The following is a 19,128-nucleotide window of genomic DNA, read 5'->3' as shown; positions in this document are numbered from 1 at the left end:
GGTGTTAGGTGGTACTTAGACCTGAATTAGCAGTATAGTATTAGTCATCCTAAAAAATAAAAAATAAAAATCCTAATAAATTTTGTTTTGACCTAATTTTATTGTTGTCTATAGAGTTAGTTCCACCTCTGCGCAGATTCCCCCGCTCTCTTCTCTCTCTCCCCCTCAGGTGTCCTTCACTGGCCTGACGTACACCCCCGCCGCTGCAGCCCTAGGTCCGGCCGTCATCGCCCTAGCCACCTGCCGCTACTCCTTCTCCTGTCTGACACCCCGGGCTCTTCACCACCACCGACCCCTATCCTCATCATCCTGGTCACCTGCCTGCCTAAGGGAAGGGGGGGGCGCCCCCCCAGCCCCCCCCCCGCCGCCTCATCATCACCTCCAACTCCTATCCTCCCCTCCTCTTAATCATCACCTCCGACTCCTATCCTCCCCTCCCCTCCTCTTAATCCATGTCACCAACGCGGACTCATGGATTCCTCAGATCATCCTCATGGAACTCCCAATCTTGTTACCCTTTTTGTCACCTAGTTAATTAACTAGTATTCTCTAAACCTACGAACACTTAAAGACTGCATTTTCTATTTCTTTTTGGACTCTATTTTTTAGATTTTCAACTCCCTTCCCTGATCTTAGGATAATTTAAAAATTACATTTTTATATCCCTTCTGTTGGACTCTTTTTACATTTTCAATTTTCTGTTCTCTTGTACATTTTATTTCCATATTAAACCATTCACAGAGTTTCATTATCGGAAACTCTGTGCATGGTTTAGCCCGGCATCTCTCGGCCTGTCTCGGAGGGGAGTCCCCAGACGGGGGTCCGCTGCTGTGGCCTGGTGGGTGGGCCCGTCCCCCGCGTGGCCTGCTCTCACGCTCTCAGTCACTATGCTGGTGGCTGGGGGCTGGGGGGGCGGGTCGCGTGGGGGCTGGGTCCGCCTGGGCCGCAGCAATTGGCCCCTAGCACAACGACCTCACAAGGTTCCTCCTCAGCCAAGTCACTGGGGCAATCCATGCGGCGATCCATATGGTGGAAAGGTTTTCTTGCGTTCACTGGGGGTGAGGGGGTGCCGCTGTGTCCCGGCCTGGCCTTCCCTCCCACGCCATATGTGGGCGGGGGCCGGGTCGGGGGGCATCGGTGCTCTTCATCACTGGTCGAGGGCTGCCGGTTGGTTTAGAACAGCTTAGGTAGGCGATAGATTAGCTACAGCCTAAGGCTGACCTGTTAGTGTTCAGGCTAAAATCAGACTAGAGCAGGGTAGGATAGGCCAGATTAGGCTGTAGATTAGCTAGATACTATGTCCCAGTTAGCTCTGGTTAATGCTTAGAGTAGTCAGTTGTCCCCCCTCTCTTTCCCCCTTTCCCCGCTTCTTCCCTTCTTCCCCCTTCTTGTTCTCCTCTCTTTCCATGCTCTTTCCTCCCCCACATCCCACCGCCCCCCCCTCCCTTCTCCTGCTCTCTCCTCATTCTCCCCCCCTCTGCTCCTTCCTCTTCCTCCTCTTCTCCCCTATTTTCCTGAATCCCTGCCACTTCCTGCTCTCCCTTCTCTCACATTCCCCCTGCTCTCCTCCCCCTGCACCCTCCCACCTCTCCTTCTCTGTCCTCTCCTCCTCCACATTTCCCATTTTCCCCCCACCCTCGCCCTAATCCGGGCCCGTATCCTACTCCCTCCCTCCACCCTAGACCCTACCTCTACTCTCTGTCCTCCCCCCTCTCTCACATTCCCCCTGCTCTTCTTCCCCTGCTCTCCTTCCCCTGCACCTCTACTCTCTGTCCTCCCCCCTCTCTCACATTCCCCCTGCTCTCCTTCCCCTGCACCCTCCCACCTCTCCTTCTCTGTTCTTTCCTCCTCCACATTTCCCATTTTCTCCCCACCCTCGCCCTAATCCGGGCCCGTATCCTACTCCCTCCCTCCACCCTAGACCCTACCTCTACTCTACCTCCCCTGTACCCTCACATTCCCACTGCTCTCCTTCCCCTGTGCCCCCCCACCTCTCCTTCTCTGTTCTCTCCTCCTCTCTGCCCTCTCCTCCCTCTCACATTCCCCCTGCTCTCCCTCCCCTGCACCCTCTCCTTCTCTGTTCTCTCCTCCTCCACATTTCCCATTTCTCCCCACCCTCGCCCTAATCCGGGCCCGTATCCTATTCCCTCCCCTCCCTCAACCCTAGACCCTATCCCTACCCTGGTTCTCCCTCCCCTGCACCCTCATCTCTCCTCCCCTGTTCTCTCCTCCTCCACATTTCCTATTTTCTCCCCACCTCCCCCCTCTCCTCCCTCCCTCCCTCCACCCTAGACCCTACCTCTACTCTACCTCCCCTGTACCCTTCCACCTCTCCTTCTCTGTTCTCTCCTCCTCTCTGTCCTCTCCCCTCTCTCACATTCCCACTGCTCTCCTTCCCCTGCGCCCTCCCACCTCCCCACATTTCCTATTTTCTCCCCACCTCCCCCCTCTCCTCCCTCCTCCCTCTCCCTCCCTCCTCCACTCTCCTGTTTTCTTCAAATGTTCAAATGTTATCTTTATTCTGTATATTCTTGTTATTGTGTGTTAGCTAGAATCAGCCAGACATACTTTCTGTGAAGCCCTCTGAGACATGCTTGTGAATTAGGGCTATATAAATAAACTTGACTTGACTTGACTTGAAAGGGGGAAATGTCAGTAACGAAATGGTGGTGGTGGAATGGAATGCAAAATTAAGGGGTGTGTTGAAAAAAAGAAGGGATTATTTGAATGGGAATTGTTGGGGAATTGAAATGTTGTGGGGAATAGAATTTGATGTGGTAATGGGAAAAAAGATGTTGGGGTAAAAGTGTTGGTGTGTTTTGGTACAGGGGGGATATGTGTGGGTTGTGGGTGCCAGCGTGGGCGCTGGTTATTGTTGGGTGAGGAGTATGTAGCGATCCGGGGTTTTGACGTGTAATGTGGTGTTTCCGTGTTTAGCTAGGAACTGATGTGTGGGGGTTGTTCCTGGGGGGAATGGTGTGTAAGTGGGCTTCCTGTCTCGTGGTGTTGTCAGTCTGTATATGGGAGAGAGCTGGCTGGACGTGTGTATAGCTAGCAGCGAAGCTACCGCTAGGAGCTATGAGAATGAGCCAAGAATAAAAGCCTGTACCAACTACAAGTCTCCTGGTTCCTGAACGAATACCTGATTCGTTACAATACATTACATACATACATACATACATACATACATAGCCTACATACATACATAGCCTACATACATACATACATACATACATACATACATACATACATACATACATACATACATACATACATACTGTAACGGATCGTGTATCCGCCAAGGAACGGAGAGTTGTAGTTGGTACAGGTTCTTTATTTACAGGCTCATTCAGCTCCTAGCAGCTAGCTTCTCTGCTAGCTCTACACATGACACCCACCGCTATAGCTCGCTCACAGAACTAGACTGACATCCGGCCCGCGGCCGCTGGTCCTATATACCTTCCCCCTAGGAACACACCCACACACATTAGTTCCTAGCTGCAATCTAGACACTTCTATTGCACATCACATTACAGGTAATACCTGGATTACCTGGAACGCTACAATACATACATACATACATACATACATACATACATACATACATACATACATACATACATACATACATACATACATACATACATACATACATACAGCATAGGCTACATACATTTCTCTAAATAAATAATAGTACCCTGTACATTTTATTATTTTAAATTAATTAAATTTGCAGTTAAATTTAATTAATTTTAATTAAATTTGTGAAATTTCACTCACGAAAATTGTTTGGTACCACATTACTGTTATCTTTTCCCCCTCTCCTGATTCGGGGCTATTTCCAATCTTCCTGCTCCACTTTACTTGGAGCTCATTGGTGAGCTCCGGTCAGGCGTCTCTCTCCCTCCCGCTGATTGATGCAGCTGCGCTGCGCCTCTGTGCGGCCGTTCGCTTTCTGTACGAGGAGACAACGGAGAGCGAGCGCTTTGTTTACCTTCTCTCCATTCAGATGCCTTCGGATGGCTCGTTCAGTCCATCCTTAAACGGCGTGTGACGGGTGGAGGGAGTAGTATTTGAACAGGCTGGTGTGGTGGTGGTGTGTAAAAGATGCCGCTCGGCACAGCGCAGGTGTCTGAGCTCCAGGCTGGACCATGAGAGAGGCAGGCTGTGGCATGGATCTGCTGTGCAGGCTGCTCCACGCTCTCAGCTTCGACTGCTTTAAAGACTCGGCGTCTTCGAGGTGAGATATACGATTTATATTCTCTGCATCATGTTGGCCATAACCTGCGCTATGTAAAAGCACTGGAATATAGCCTACCTGTGGGGACTTACAGCGTGTCTACTCAATGAGTTTATGGACCTATCGTCACTGAATGGGATTTTCTTTATTATCACTATCGATATTGCTTTTTGGTATTTCAGTTTTATTGTGATATTTGTAGACTAGTATCCTATGTTGCATTTTATAGCTCTTTCTATACTCTGGATAGTCCTTAATTGATCACTGCAAAAGCAAATTAATTGCATTTCTACACCAAAATGTTAAGTGAATATAGAACAAAATAAAAGGTCAGTCCAGACTTGCCCATAGCTTCCTGAATGCAACAATGGATTTTTGAATTGTGAGGGAAATATCCTCCTCCACTCCTGTTGTTATGACAACAGGTTTTCTGAGTCAGTATTTGCATGCATGCTGTGTTCTCCCCAAGGCCATTTATGGTCTACACATTACAACCTAGCTAGATAACTTAAATTTCTGCCCCATATTCTGTGTACATCTTATTGCACTTCATGTAGGTTGATGAATATGACCATACACAATTTTCTTGCTCATTAAAATGGCTCAAAGGTAGTCTTGTGTAGCAGCAGCAACATACATATTTCACATCATACAGCATGTCATTTGGCTGATTTTCTCATCCAGATCATCTTAAGATGGTGTAACAGTAGCCTAGAATGAGATTCAATTTCTCAGCAGGCAACATTACAAGTATACATTACAACCAATAAGGACCGCAATGGTCAAACGCAACAGATGTGATGGATATCCCTGGCCTGCTCCATGAAGAAAGTCAGATTTGGTTTAGTCTGAAACAGTCTGAACAGGAAAAAACAGATTATCCTGCTTGTTCCAGTTTGTTGCAAATATATCCAGCAGTTGCTGTTTGATATTTCTGAGGAAGTTGCAAGTCAAGTCAAGTTTACTTCTATAATCCTTTGTCACAAAATAATGTCTCAAAGGACTTTACAGAAGAATAAACATAACCCCACTAACCAACAATTATTCACAAAGCAAAATGGAGTAGGCTACAGCATAAAACACAAGGAAACAAAACAAAGCACAAGACACCATAGCATGTTGGACAACAACAAGCCGACCCAACTCGTCTAGTCTTAGGCTGCTATCCAGCCCCTATGAATTGCAGTTTTAGGCACTCTTGCAATTTGCATGGCGATTCAAATTCGAAGAGTGCTGAAAACTGTGATTCATTCATAGTGGCTGGATACCAGGCTAGACTAACCTCAATTTTTTTAAATAACCAAACCCTGTTTCCTGAAATAAAAAAATATATACACTTGTGGACCACAAAATGCATTCTAGTTAGTTTATTTCTATAGCTCTTTATCACAAGCTTGTGCCAAAGGACCTTACAGGGAATGAGCCTAACTAGATCCTAACTGACACAAAACAGATTATTAGCTAGATTCTAGTCCAGAAACTTAATAGGCCCTCTGTCAGCTTGGAGCTCTGGGAAGTCAGTAGCCCTAAGTATACCCCCGCTATGGCATCGCAGTGTACAACCCTAACTGTTTCCCTCCACCCCCCCAATCAGGTCTCCCACCAAGCTGGGCTCCAGCCAGGCCGGCAGCCTGGAGAGCAGCTCCCTGACGGGCTCTCTGTCCCTGGGGCCCGACCTGCCCCACTGCCAGTGCTGCATCTCCTACGAGGTGCGGCTAAAGCGCCTGTCCTGCGGCCACCTGTACTGCGACCCCTGCAGTGACCAGATCGTCAACCTGGCCTTCGAGGACATTGAGGGCCTGTCAGACTACCCCTGCCCCATGTGCAAGTCCCTCCGCCAGCTGGGGGGCCTGGGGCCCTCGGCCTCGGGCTTCTTCTACGGGCCGTACAGCATCCTGCAGGAGCAGCCGTGTACAGGGAAGCATAGCAGCCAGTGGGGGTAAACCTCAGGCCGGGATGCAGAGTCTTTCAGCTTCTGTTTTTGGACTGAGTGGCGCTTCGTTTCTTTCTGTTGTGACCTGGTTGATTTTTAATGCAGTGCCACTGCCACAATAGCCATGTAGTGACTGGAATACAGCCAATGGTCATCCTAGCTCATTGGCTCTTCTTGGCTCTGTCTGTCCATGGTGGTACAGGTGAAACTCCTTGGCTGTCTGTCCATGGTGGTACAGGTGGAACTAGTGGGAAATGCATGACTCTAACGTCCACTCCACACATCAGGATGAGCGGTAGGAAACTGGCACGCGATCACAATAAATGAGGATGAGGGGTTCCTTATAAATAGTGTGTGTGTGTTTGATCTCAAAGAGCAGTGAAGCAAACATGATCAACAAAAATCACATCAGGTGTTGAAGTAAGCGGTGCAGGTTTAGCAGTCATCTGAGCCCCTATGTTGCGCAGATCAGCCCCTTCTCTCTCGCCCCCTCTCCATATGCATAGGCTACTCCTGATTGGTCTATCCTTTCATGCTACAAATGGACACCTCGTGCTCTAAACAGACACATGTCTCACATAGAAGCAGCTGCACCACTTCAACAATTTCATGACACACCTTATCCTCATTTTTAATAGCATCACAGACTTGCCTCACCTACATACGTACATAAAACCACTGAACTTGGACATAATTTAAAACATGGTGAGTTTCAACTTAATTTATTGTGAGTCTTTTTTTGCACCATATTCTTAAAATTGTTTTATTCATAAGTGTACATAAGATACCAGATGGTGGACTTTTACTTTCAACTCAAGAATCCTATTGTACAGTGCCATGCTACTTCTGAAGTATTCCAGATCATATTGTATATTTATTTTGTTAAATAAAGTTTGTGAGCTGTGTAATGACTCTTAAACAGATTGTGAACTAATATTGCCATTTATTATTCAGGATCATAACATGCTGATACAAAAAATATGTACATCTGGTAAACTGAAGTGATATTCGTACCAAAAACATTGAAATATACAATGATAGTACACAGGCTTGCATGCTTTTAGTTCTTATCACATCCAGAAAGCTCTGAAAATGTAACCGATATCAGTGTGCCTTGATATTCATTCAACAATGAACATTTACAAAAATTTAATAATTCATAGTGCTATCAAGTGAGGTACCTTTTTGACATGAGAGAAGGTAAGCATCAGGCATACATCTCCAACTATTATCCTACTTAAAAATTATAGCATGCTGTTTCGATTACAAAGACAAAATTCATTCATCCAGGCCAGGGAATGATGCCAGGGTATCTGCTTGACACCCGCATCATGCAAACAACTTGTTGGGATTTAAGAAGGTGCAGGACCAAATACTTCCCTCTGTGCTTTTAATACAGTCAGGCACTTCCAAGCCCTTGACCTAAATGCCAGCTGAATACCAATAAACCATCTGGCAGTAAAAGTAACGGAATGAAAGTAAACACTGGAGAAAATCTTCCCTTCGCTTCTCAAGGTAGAGATAATCAATCGGCAGAATGACTGTTTCAATTCCATCACAATATGTATAGAGGAAAAAAATGCATCACATTAATCAGAAATGGACCCATAATGGTTGAAAATAAATATTCAATAAAGATGAAAGTTGAAATCGGATTGGTGTAGATAAAGCTGTGGCCCCCATTTATCTCCGTCATGCACAGAGCCAATCATACAGTACTGCAATACTCAGCGGCTGTGGCCATATTCAGACACATCCAGGCTAATCTAACACACTGTGGCCATATCCAGACACATCCAGGCTAATCTAACACACTGTGGCCATATCCAGACACATCCAGGCTAATCTAACACGCTGTGGCCATATTCACGTTCAGACACATCCAGGCTAATCCAACACACTGTGGCCATATTCAGACACATCCAGGCTAATCTAACACACTGTGGCCATATTCAGACACATCCAAGATAATCTAACACTGTGGCCATATTCAGACACATCCAGGCTAATCTAACACACTGTGGCCATATTCAGACACATCCAGGCTAATCTAACACACTGTGGCCATATTCAGACACATCCAGGCTAATCTAACACACTGTGGCCATATTCAGACACATCCAGGCTAATCTAACACACTGTGGCCATATTCAGACACATCCAGGCTAATCTAACACACTGGCCATATTCAGACACATCCAGGCTAATCTAACACTGTGGCCATATTCAGACACATCCAAGCTAATCTAACACTGTGGCCATATTCAGACACATCCAGGCTAATCTAACACACTGTGGCCATATTCAGACACATCCAGGCTAATCTAACACACTGTGGCCATATTCAGACACATTCAGGCTAATCTAACACACTGTGGCCATATTCAGAAACATCCAGGCTAATCTAACACACTGTGGCCATATTTAGACACATCCAGGCTAATCTAACACACTGTGGCCATATTCAGAAACATCCAGGCTAATCTAGACTCAGCCCTCAGTCTTAATTCGTTTCACTCCTGTAAGACTGAGAATATTACTATTTAAATCTTTGCATAACGTTAGGTGGCGCTGTTGGAAGCCTTGCATCGGAGAACCAATCATGAGTGTTGTGGGCGGGCCTGCTTTCTGGGGGCAGATCTCATGCAGAACCGGTGTCTCGCAAAACATTGTCGCATTTGCGGAGAAACATATTAATCACATAGAAACAAACATAACCTGTTAATAGGACATGTTTCATCCGGCCCCGGCGGCTAGAGGTCTTTCCTCCAGCGATAAACCCGACTCCCGAGGCTAAAGGCCTAAACATGGTTACAGAGCCTGCTGGCTGCTGATGACTTCACACAAGTTCACAGTAGCAAGCGGACCACTTCCGGGTAGGAAAAATGATTGTAAAATAAACCACAGCTATAAATTTTGTTTGGAGCATATCAGCTTCATGCTCTGTGTTAGGACTATGATAAATGGCATTGCCGCTACCAAATAAAATTCTAATAATAAATGTAGGCGTGTCTGCTGCTGGCGGTTCTCGCCGGGCTCGGACAGACAGTTTCTGACAGTGAAATTCCCAGACGTTTGAACGTCTGGGAGCCGAGACTAAGGCTAATCTAACACACTGTGGCCATATTCATGTTCAGACACATCCAGGCTAATCTAACACACTGTGGCCATATTCATGTTCAGACACATCCAGGCTAATCTAACACACTGTGGCCATATATTCATATTCAGACACATCCAGGCTAATCTAACACACTGTGGCCATATTCATATTCAGACACATCCAGGCTAATCTAACACACTGTGGCCATATTCATGTTCAGACACATCCAGGCTAATCTAACACACTGTGGCCATATTCATGTTCAGACACATCCAGGCTAATCTAACACACTGTGGCCATATATTCATATTCAGACACATCCAGGCTAATCTAACACACTGAACTCAATACAGGCCTCTTGCGACTCCCAAGCATCCATGCAAGAGATGTGAGAATAGTACCAAAATAGCTCTCATGCCCTAAATTCCACATTCAAAACACTGGTCACAGCGCCTGGAGTTCAAATATGCTCCCCCCCCCCCCCCCCCCCCCATTATTTTTTGTTTACTTGGTGTTCATTTCTCAATATTCTGCTCATCCATTTGGGCTGTAAACAACAGGGATTAATGTTTTTTACACATTAGCACAAAATGTCACAGAGAGATTTAATAAACTATAAAATCGAGGTCTGCTGGGAATAGGTGGCTGTCCATACAACAGGTTCAGTCCAGTCAAAAGCCCATGTGTGTCCATCGACATGTGTCTTTCAGTAACACACTGAACCCCTATTCTGCTCACTCATTTTAAATGAGTGCATAAGTCACGCCCTCTTCCGGGTTCTGCATGGGACCTCAGGAAGTGAACTACCTATTCATTTCCCCATTGAAGTTTCATAAAATCATTATATAAGAGTTATACTTGGACAAACCAATAGGGGTGTTGGCGGGGCTGTGTGTGTGTGTGGATACAGCATACTGTAGTATTGCGATATTTTGTGTGGCAATATATCGGATCGCATGAATGCCAAGTATCGCAAAATTTTATTATATAAATTGTCAGGTGCATGTAACATTTATGACAATGACAATTTTCCTGCAAAAAAAAAATGCAAGCGAGATGAACTCACTGAAACTTTATCTTAGATAAAATAAAATAAAAATTCCTTTGGTTTGTATCAGCCTGTAGTCAGTAGTCTGAGGTCTGGGTCCCCTCAGTATCAGATTGATCAGTTTCACCATGCAGAGGCAGGTGATTTCATTATCATCCTGAGTCATTGGGTGGGATGGTCTGTATCATATTTGTGTGTGGGTGGGTGGGGGGGGGGTAATTCCTGCAAAGAAAAAAATAATTCAAGTGAGATGAACTCACTGGAAACTTTATCTTAGATAAAAAAAGATGTTTTCCTTTGGGGACATAATTTGCAGTGGAAAAAAGGTAATAAATCACAATAATATTGTATATCGCAATACCCAATATATTGCAATACTAGCATATCGCAATACTATCGTATCGTGATATATCATGGGGCATCTAGTGATTCCCACCCCTACAAACCAAGCGAGTCAGCCACGAGATGAATCGTGAGTGACCATAAAACATTTGACTCGGACCAAAACTTTTTCTTTTGTCCAATTCCTGAGGTCCCATGCAGGAGGGCGTGTGACTTAGGCTCTCAATTGTTCGGATAAGAGCGTCAACTAATAGGCAATTGTTTTATTCTATAAGCTTTAAAAGCCTCTACAAGCTTTGGGGACATTCACAAAGATGTGTCAAGACATTTTCTACTGCATTTTAACAAAGATGTGTCGACATTTTCTACTGCATTTTAACAAAGATGTGTCGACATTTTCTACTGCATTTTAACAAAGATGTGTCGACATTTTCTACTGCATTTTAAGATACTGCAAGATGTGCTTATGAGGCTTTTATGTCATACATTGTTAAGCATCATCAGCCCTTGTTCATTTTGGGTCTCAGCTTCACTGCAATTGGATACATTTCATAAATGGAATACTGGGTACTAGGATTTTTGTGAAATTCACAAATATACAACATTTGTCACATTATTGAATACTTTACAGCACAGACGATAAGTAGCAAGAGTCAAGAGCACCTTTGGTGAGGGGCTGCCCCAGTGCTTTGCAATGATCATTTCAGTACAACTGCAGATCAAGCTGCTCCCACCCAAACATGGTTTGTATCAGCCTGTAGTCAGGCTTCGACAACAAACTCACATCTGCGTCCCCTCAGTGTCCGATTGATCAGTTTCACCATGCAGAGGCAGGTGATTTCATTATCGTCCCGAGTCATTGGGTGGGATGGTCTGTATCATATTTGGAAGAAAAAAAACAGTAAAGCGGGGGGGGGGGGGGGGTCTCAGGAGCCTATCGAAGGCCCATTGCTTTTAGGCAGCTTGACATTATTGGGTGCTGGGTAGTAGCGCTGGTCGGGACGGGCCTCTGTCACCGACGGGTGCCCAAAGAGGAAGGTGTGCTTGTTGCTGCCACTGTTGTCCTTGTACCTGGGCCTGGGCTGTGGGGCTGAGGAGGGTGCAGCGCCCCTGGAGGTGTGGTGGTTGGTGGAGGTAGGAGGGGGTGCCGCTCTGGTCACACCCAGGCCCTGAGGTCGGGACGCCGGGAAGAGGAAGGTGCCGTTGTTGGTGTTCTGGTTCAGGTTGGTGTCAGCCCGCCGCGGATCAGCTCTCTTGGCGGGGGGCTTAGCATCCGTGCCGGTGGACGCTAGCGCTAACTTGTCTCCGAGCTGCTGCACCTCCCAGGCTAGCTGCTCCACAGGATGGAGGTGATTGGAGGAGATGGGGTGGGAGAACGCCTGAGGATGAGAAGCAGCATGGTGAATCTCTGGGGGCGATCACTGCATTAACTTACACCAGTCTTGCATTCTCAGATTAGACTAGTTTAATTAAGACTGGCTATTGCATACATATTAATACCGACTTATTTTGTGGTAGCCTACCCCCTGGCTAAGCTTGGGTTAAGAACTTGCTAGTGAGTAGGCCTAACTGTCAGAATGAGACATTTAAATACTATTTCACTAGCAAGGACCACACCATCAACCAGGAATGTTTAACAGATTTATTACAATAAGCGGGTGATCAACGTCAACGACGATCGAATGTGCAGAAATTAATGACAGAGTTTATTGAATGTACACGATGAATGCGGTGTGGGGAGGCGTCGTGGGAATCAGCAGCGACGCTGGGTCTAGTGTCCTGTGGAGGAGGAGAAGAGAGCAAGACAGATGGGAAGAGAGAAGAAGATGGGGGGGGGGGAATGCTGAATGCGAGAGCAGGGGTTCCCAACCTTTTTTGGCTTGTGACCATACTTTGACATCACAAAAAGCTAGCGACCCGAGACATTCAAATTCCGGGACGCCATCGATAATATCATAGTATGCTTCTTTTCCCCCCGCAGAATTCTGACTTTAATCTGAGAATTCTGACTTTAATCTGAGAATTCTGACTTTATTCTCAGAATCCTGATTTAAAGTTAGTACTGTATATAGTGACATTATGTGACATTTGTAATGTCACATAATGCAACACTGTTTGGATCTCACCTGCAATTACCACTCATCGTCATAGGTGTCACCCAAGAGAACAAAACTGAAATCTTAAGAGATTATCACTTTGCTTTAAACTCAGAACTATAAATAAATAAATAAATAAATAAATAAATAAATAAATAAATAAATAAATAAATAAATAAATAAATAAATAAATAAATAAAAATTGCAAGGGACCCTAATAATTTTCGGTAGTATTAAATGGTGTGTGGCATAAAAAAAAAAAAAATCAAGGGACCCTATTTGAATTCCAGGTGACCCCACTTAGGGTCGCCCCCACTTAGGGGCAGCTGTCGCTCAGGAGGTAGAGCGGGTCGTCTACTAATCGCTTTGCATAAAAGAGGTCGGTGGTTTGATTCCCGCCTCCTCCAGTCTGCATGTCGAACTGTCCTTGGGCAAGATAGTGAACCCCAAATTGCTCCTTATGGTGTGCCAGCACCCTGCGTGGTAGCCTGCGCCATCGGTGTATGAATGGGTGAATGTACCTACTAATTGTAAAGCGCTTTGGATAAAAGCGCTATATAAATGGAGGCCATTTACCATTTAGGGTCGCGACGCTAAGGTTGGGAACCACTGGAGTATAGGGTTAGGTCAGTATATATAGGTAAATTAGATTGGTTGCACCTGGGGAGGCTTGGTTGAGGTGTGGCCCGGCTTCTGAAACTCACTTTCTAAGCTTCAATTTTTTCTTATGTACCCCTTGAGCTGCTCTGCCATGCCAATAGTAGGCTACCCCCTCACTCATGCATGTTGGTGATTCTCCTAAATGTTATATTAAACTCATATTAAACTGTTAGTATCGAACACAACTGATTATTAAATGAACAATTATGACAGTTTTGACATGTGCGAATGGCGACCTCTACAGAGTAGTGCTACAGTTGACCTGCCTTATGAAATTACTTGGAATATATATATTTTTTAAATCATTTTGGAAATAAATTGTAATCCCCAATCTTTTCACGTACACCCTGCAAGCTGCTCAAGGTACACGTACCCCTAGTTGGAAATCACAGCCTTAAAGGATAATGCTGGTGGTGGTTTTTAATGCACTGGACCCGTGGGATTTAATGCACTGGTCAGGTTAGAGAGAAGACCCCAGAAAGAAAGAGAAAACCAAGACTTTTTACAGCAATAGCATCTCTCTACTTTCTATGAGAGAACTATCTATAGTATATTCTGCAATGTTTTCGTCCTTGTACAGCTCCCTCGGCTTTGACTAAAATAGCTGGGCCCTCCCACCCACACACCACTGGACTGCTCTCAACATCACCACGGGGACAGAGCGCTGATGTACTGACAACATCACAAAAGCTCCACCTCAAAATTGGAAGTTGTCAATCAACACATCCGAATAATCTGTACGTCAAAGAGTCAACGTCATCTACTCAACATACAGTCATGGTGTGAACGCATGTCAACAGACGAGGCGTGTGGGCTGTCTTAAGCTCAAGTAGTGTTTGTATGCTCCCTGTTTGTTAGCAGTATGTTTGCTGGTGCAGTATATTGGTTGTGTTTGTATGTTGGTATAGGGGCTTTGTAGTCTAACTTCTCTTTTTCTGGTAATGCAGCTGTATTGAGTAGGTAGATGTTAGGCATTCAGGTATAAGGTAGCACTGTTGAGTGGGCTGAGAGCGGATACTGTTGAGGCTTCTTCATGTGTTGAACAAAACATCAGTGAAGGTCAGTGTCAAACCCAATGAGGCCTGCACTGACACACTCAACATCAGATTAGGTGGTGAATGCTTCTGCCTGTCTGATGGGCCTGTAGATTTCTGTCAGCTTAACTGCTCATCAGGAGGAGTTAAAGTGCTTGTCAAAACAGTGGGAATAGTAAGCAGCTCTTATACTCTTGTCCATGGTTGCCCAAATAATGGCTCATTTCCACCACATATAACAGTACAGCTCTACTCGACCTGGTCTTACTCGTCTCTACTTGATATAGACTCTGTTTCCATAGCAAGTTTACTCGCCTCTGCCCACACCTGGTCGTCATAGCGACCTCATATCTGCCCTCTGCCCATAGCCGAAGTAGGCTATAACGTTACAATTACATCCATACACGGAACTTTTAAACTGGAATACTGGTGCCTCTCAATGACCTACAGTGTACATGGGCAAATGTGACAATCGGCCAGGAGAATGGATATCACTTTGTTGTTACTCAAACTCACATGCTTGCGCTGCGCGGGGGACGGGAGTTATGTTACGGGGAGAAGGGAATCCACTACCCCGGCGGCAACTCACAAAGCAAGACCGCGGCTTCGCTAAACCCCCGCCTCCGGCCTAGCGGAGCCAACGTAGCACGCAACTACAAAGGGTTTGCCGAGGAGCGGACTTTTTCTCTCTCAAAACAATTGAAAACCACCGTCATGTTAAAGCTCAGCAAGGAGATCGATTTTATTTCACCAGAGCCGAAGGCAGCAACACAAAAGACTGATGGAAATAACAGAAGAGAAGGTAAGCCCCACTAAACTGGTATCCAGCATTGACAGTAGATACAGTAAACACGATTCTGCCTGACCAATCAGTCGTCTGCAGTGTTTTCACGTCACCGTATGGTACCGGGTCCACAGCGCTGGAACCTCAATAAAGCAGGGACCAAAACTAGCACGACTCAACCCCGACTCAACCTGGGTTGTCCACGTTTTTGATCGGTGGAATGAGACAAAAAAGCGAGACGAGCTGGGCGGGGCCGCGCTGATACCCGCGGTGGAAATGGGCCATTATGGTGTTCAAAGTATTTTTTTGGCCTTAAAAAGGTTTCCAGAGAGTCATTTCAGAAGGATTTGTTTTTGTCAAATTGAGTGCAATGAATTATACTTGAATTGTGCTTTTTACAAGGCACATCCGGCACATCACACTGTTGACTGAAGCTTACATATTGCACATGGATAAATTTGTAAGATAATGCACATATTTGACACTTTTATTTTAGATATCTTTATTTTATTGTCTTATTAATATTCTTCTTAGAATTTCTCTATGCTTATATTTTTCCCTACTTGAACATGAGCAACTGCAGCATTACCAAGCATTATTTATTGATCTCTGAAGGGTAATTCAAGTATTTATGATTCTAATTCTGATCTTGGGATTGTGTATACTTTGCTTCTAATGAACTATCCTCATCTAGTCCAGCAGATATGTGCAATATATGAGGGAATTGTGCCTTTGATGATACAAGCATGAGCTTTGGCACACAGTTACAGCCTGCCCTATTGATGATTTTTGGCTATAGGTCCATCGAATAGGCGGCCATTTTTCAAGATGGCTGATTCCGGGGGCTAATCCTACATTTTCAAGGATGAGGAATGCAGTGGTACTATTTACAACATGCTAGCAACTACATAACTTAATATATCTGGCATTCAGGGAACTAAATAATAGTAAAACCATTAATATCGGTTAAATATGTTTTTGAACTGTGCCATGTGAGAGTACAATGCAGTACTTGCCAATGTCTCCTTTATAATACTTAGTTTAGTAGTTGAATATATGGTAGTTTATTTATATGAGCACATAGTTCACAAGTTCACGAGATTATGCTGTATCTTGTAAAAAATCAATAGGCTATTGCATGCCCCCATGTTAGTGGTGAGCACAAGTCCACATCAATCCATCTTTTATTAAGCAAACTACTGTAAGGCCTTCCATGGTATGTGATGGTTTTAAATTTTGGAAAACTGTTGCCGAAGATTTTTGGCTATAGGGCCTTCACCTATTAGTCGTATGGCAACAATGCAGTTGCAGAGCACATGAGCAGAACAATGCCTTTGTGAAAGGTGATGATGGTGCTGTGGGCCTGATGGAGAACCCTGCATGGTGTCTGGTCCCGAGATACATTACATTACATTACGTCATTTGGCAGACGCTTTTATCCAAAGCGACTTACAATAACACATTTTTGTCAGCAATAGAGATGGTACATGTGGTTGGAGAGTTTGAGGCTTCCACTGAGAAGAGAAAGGAAAGTGCACCGGCACCACGAGCAGACTAAACATGCACAGATGCCATTTGCCTGAGATGTTAAAGCACTACCTGGTACTATAGAAGACATGGGTAATCCAGTCTGTGAAAAGAGCAGTGTAGAAGTGTAGAAGATTCTGTTCTGATAGATCATCTCATACTGGATACCAGAGACCTTGCAGATGCAGCAGTCATTGACACTGTGAACCAGATTGAGAAACTTGGACAGGACCAGTCTGACACTTACTGTACAGTATGTCAGCGAGCGCCTGGTCAACCAGACAAAGCCCATCAAAGATCCCATCAAGAGGAACAACCTTCCTCTATTCAGTCGGCCTCTAGTCAGAGAGAAGTCCAGGTCCCAACAACAGCTCTCAGCCCTGGTTCAGAATACATGCTACAGCATGCGCTGGGACGCGTCATCAGTGATGTTGACTGGGGTCGTGGGGTGTTTCGGGTCTGTCAACATCATACACCCTCGCCCAGTAGACCCAGCCGAGGCCGATTACGACCCCGACCCGCGTCCCAGAAGCAGCCGCTCACGGATCAGCCTTCCTACTCTGTCTGCAACGTTGCCCGCTGAAGGGTTGATCACGCCCAATCCGCTGCAATAGAGTTTAGTGCTACACCGCAGTATTGAGAGACCTTCGGTGCATGGAGGTCTAAGGCCCTGTGGGGTGATTCCAGGCCGGGCACCTCCTTCGTCTCACCAGAACCTCCCGCGGAAAAAGGCAATCCTACCATGCCGTACCATGGGCAGGGAGGATGCCTCAAGGAGGCCTGTGCGCTGCACGTCTGAAGAATGACTGCTCCCTGATCTCTAGGCCAGTGGTTCTCAAATGGGGGCCCAGGGACCCCCAGGGGTCCTTGAGGGGGTTCCAAGCAAAAGGGGGGTAATTTATTTTCGCTATAATTCCATTCCTAAGTAATACACTGACTATTTTGGTCATGGGTTGTATGCACTTTCTGTAATAAAACATCTAAAAGCATCAATCTTATTATCATATGGGTGACCATGGGACAAAATCCTATCAAAATTTTTGTCAGTTTAGGGGTCCTTCATGTGAAAAAATTTGAGAACCACGTGACTGCTCTAGGCTGTTTACATTGCATCACAGATACATGATGGAAATCTAGAGTTCTTCTTTGAGCATGAAAACCAGACATGTCCACCAGCATTGTCACAAATGGGCAAGATGAGAACTGGTACCAAGTCAGACTTTGTGTTTGGAGAACCTGGTTCCTTCACAAGAGAATGCATCGAACCCCACAGTACAGGTCATCATCCTTGATGGGGCTGCTCTTGTGAACATGCTATGACCTGGTGGTGCTAAGATATTTTCCGATTATGCGCAGCAAGTGTTCTCACCATAATATCCTGTCTCAGCTGGAGCATGTCAACAGAGTAGATGCACTGGCCCGAAATGTCTGTGCCAAGGCAATACAAATTTAAAGTTATTGGAGTGTTGTCCTGGATCAATTCCTTTCTTTTATATGTTTTGGAGGATTCAGCACCCACATAAACTTTTGAGGGTTGAGCGCGCTTTTTTGGTACTTGAACAGAGTAGATGCACCACGCACACATGAGGAGACTGATACCCGCATCCTCTATTAGGAGATGCTGTGAAGGAAGGGTATACCAACGTGTCAGTATGCACAGTTGACACAGATGTGCTAGTACTGACGGTGACGGCAGCCCAACGCCTCAACGTCCCTGAGCTGTGGGTTGCCTTTGGAGGTGGGAAGATCTTCGGCATATAGCAGCTCATGAGATGGCGAGGGCACTAGGTCCAGATCTATGCATAGCCTTACCAATGTTCCATCCCTTTACTGGATGTGACACAGTGGCATTTTTTGGTGGCAGGGTCAAGAAAACGGCGTGGGATACATGGAGGACCTTTGGTGACATCACTAGAGCCTTCTGTGACTTGGCTGCCACCCCAGACACCATAGACGACTGGATGGAGCCTCTGGAGTGATTCGTGGTATTGTTATATGACCACACCAGCAGCCAGGAATCAGTCAATCAGGCACACAAGCAGCTCTTCACCCAGAAAGGTAGAACAGTTGATGGACTCCCCCCAACACAAGCAGCACTGATTCAACACACAAAGAGGGCTGCCTACCAAGCTGGTCACTGCTGGGGACAGATGATGGTTGCAGGTGACTGGCGGTGGAAGAGGAAGGAAACAGGTGGATGGGAAGTTCAATGAATCACACTTCCAGAAGCGAGCCAAGCCTGTCGCAGACTCCTCCGTTGTGGATGCACAAAGGGATGCAGTGGACAGTGTAAATGTGTCAAGGCAGCACTTCAGTGTACTGCACTTTGCCACTGTGGTGGACTGTTTTGAGAACTAACAT

At 45.5% G+C, this 19,128-nt stretch overlaps 1 protein-coding gene across 1 annotated transcript in view; it reads right to left on the bottom strand.

Annotated features, from left to right (window-relative positions):
- Positions 1–11,592: 11,592 nt before the first annotated feature.
- The window catches only part of mtmr11 (myotubularin related protein 11), a gene marked incomplete at its 3' end in the record, with an annotated part of 114,409 nt that continues 106,873 nt past the window's right edge, over positions 11,593–19,128 (bottom strand). The window contains exon 17 of the mRNA XM_083639008.1: positions 11,593–12,045. Coding sequence (XP_083495134.1) covers positions 11,593–12,045 — 453 coding nt within the window. The remainder of the gene's footprint in view (positions 12,046–19,128) is intronic.

The sequence above is a fragment of the Poromitra crassiceps genome, assembly GCF_964638095.1.
Source record: "Poromitra crassiceps genome assembly, chromosome: 1".
Classification (NCBI taxonomy): Eukaryota; Metazoa; Chordata; class Actinopteri; order Beryciformes; family Melamphaidae; genus Poromitra; species Poromitra crassiceps.
The sequence above is the reverse complement of the archived record's forward strand: the minus strand, read 5'-3'. Positions and strand labels throughout refer to the sequence as shown.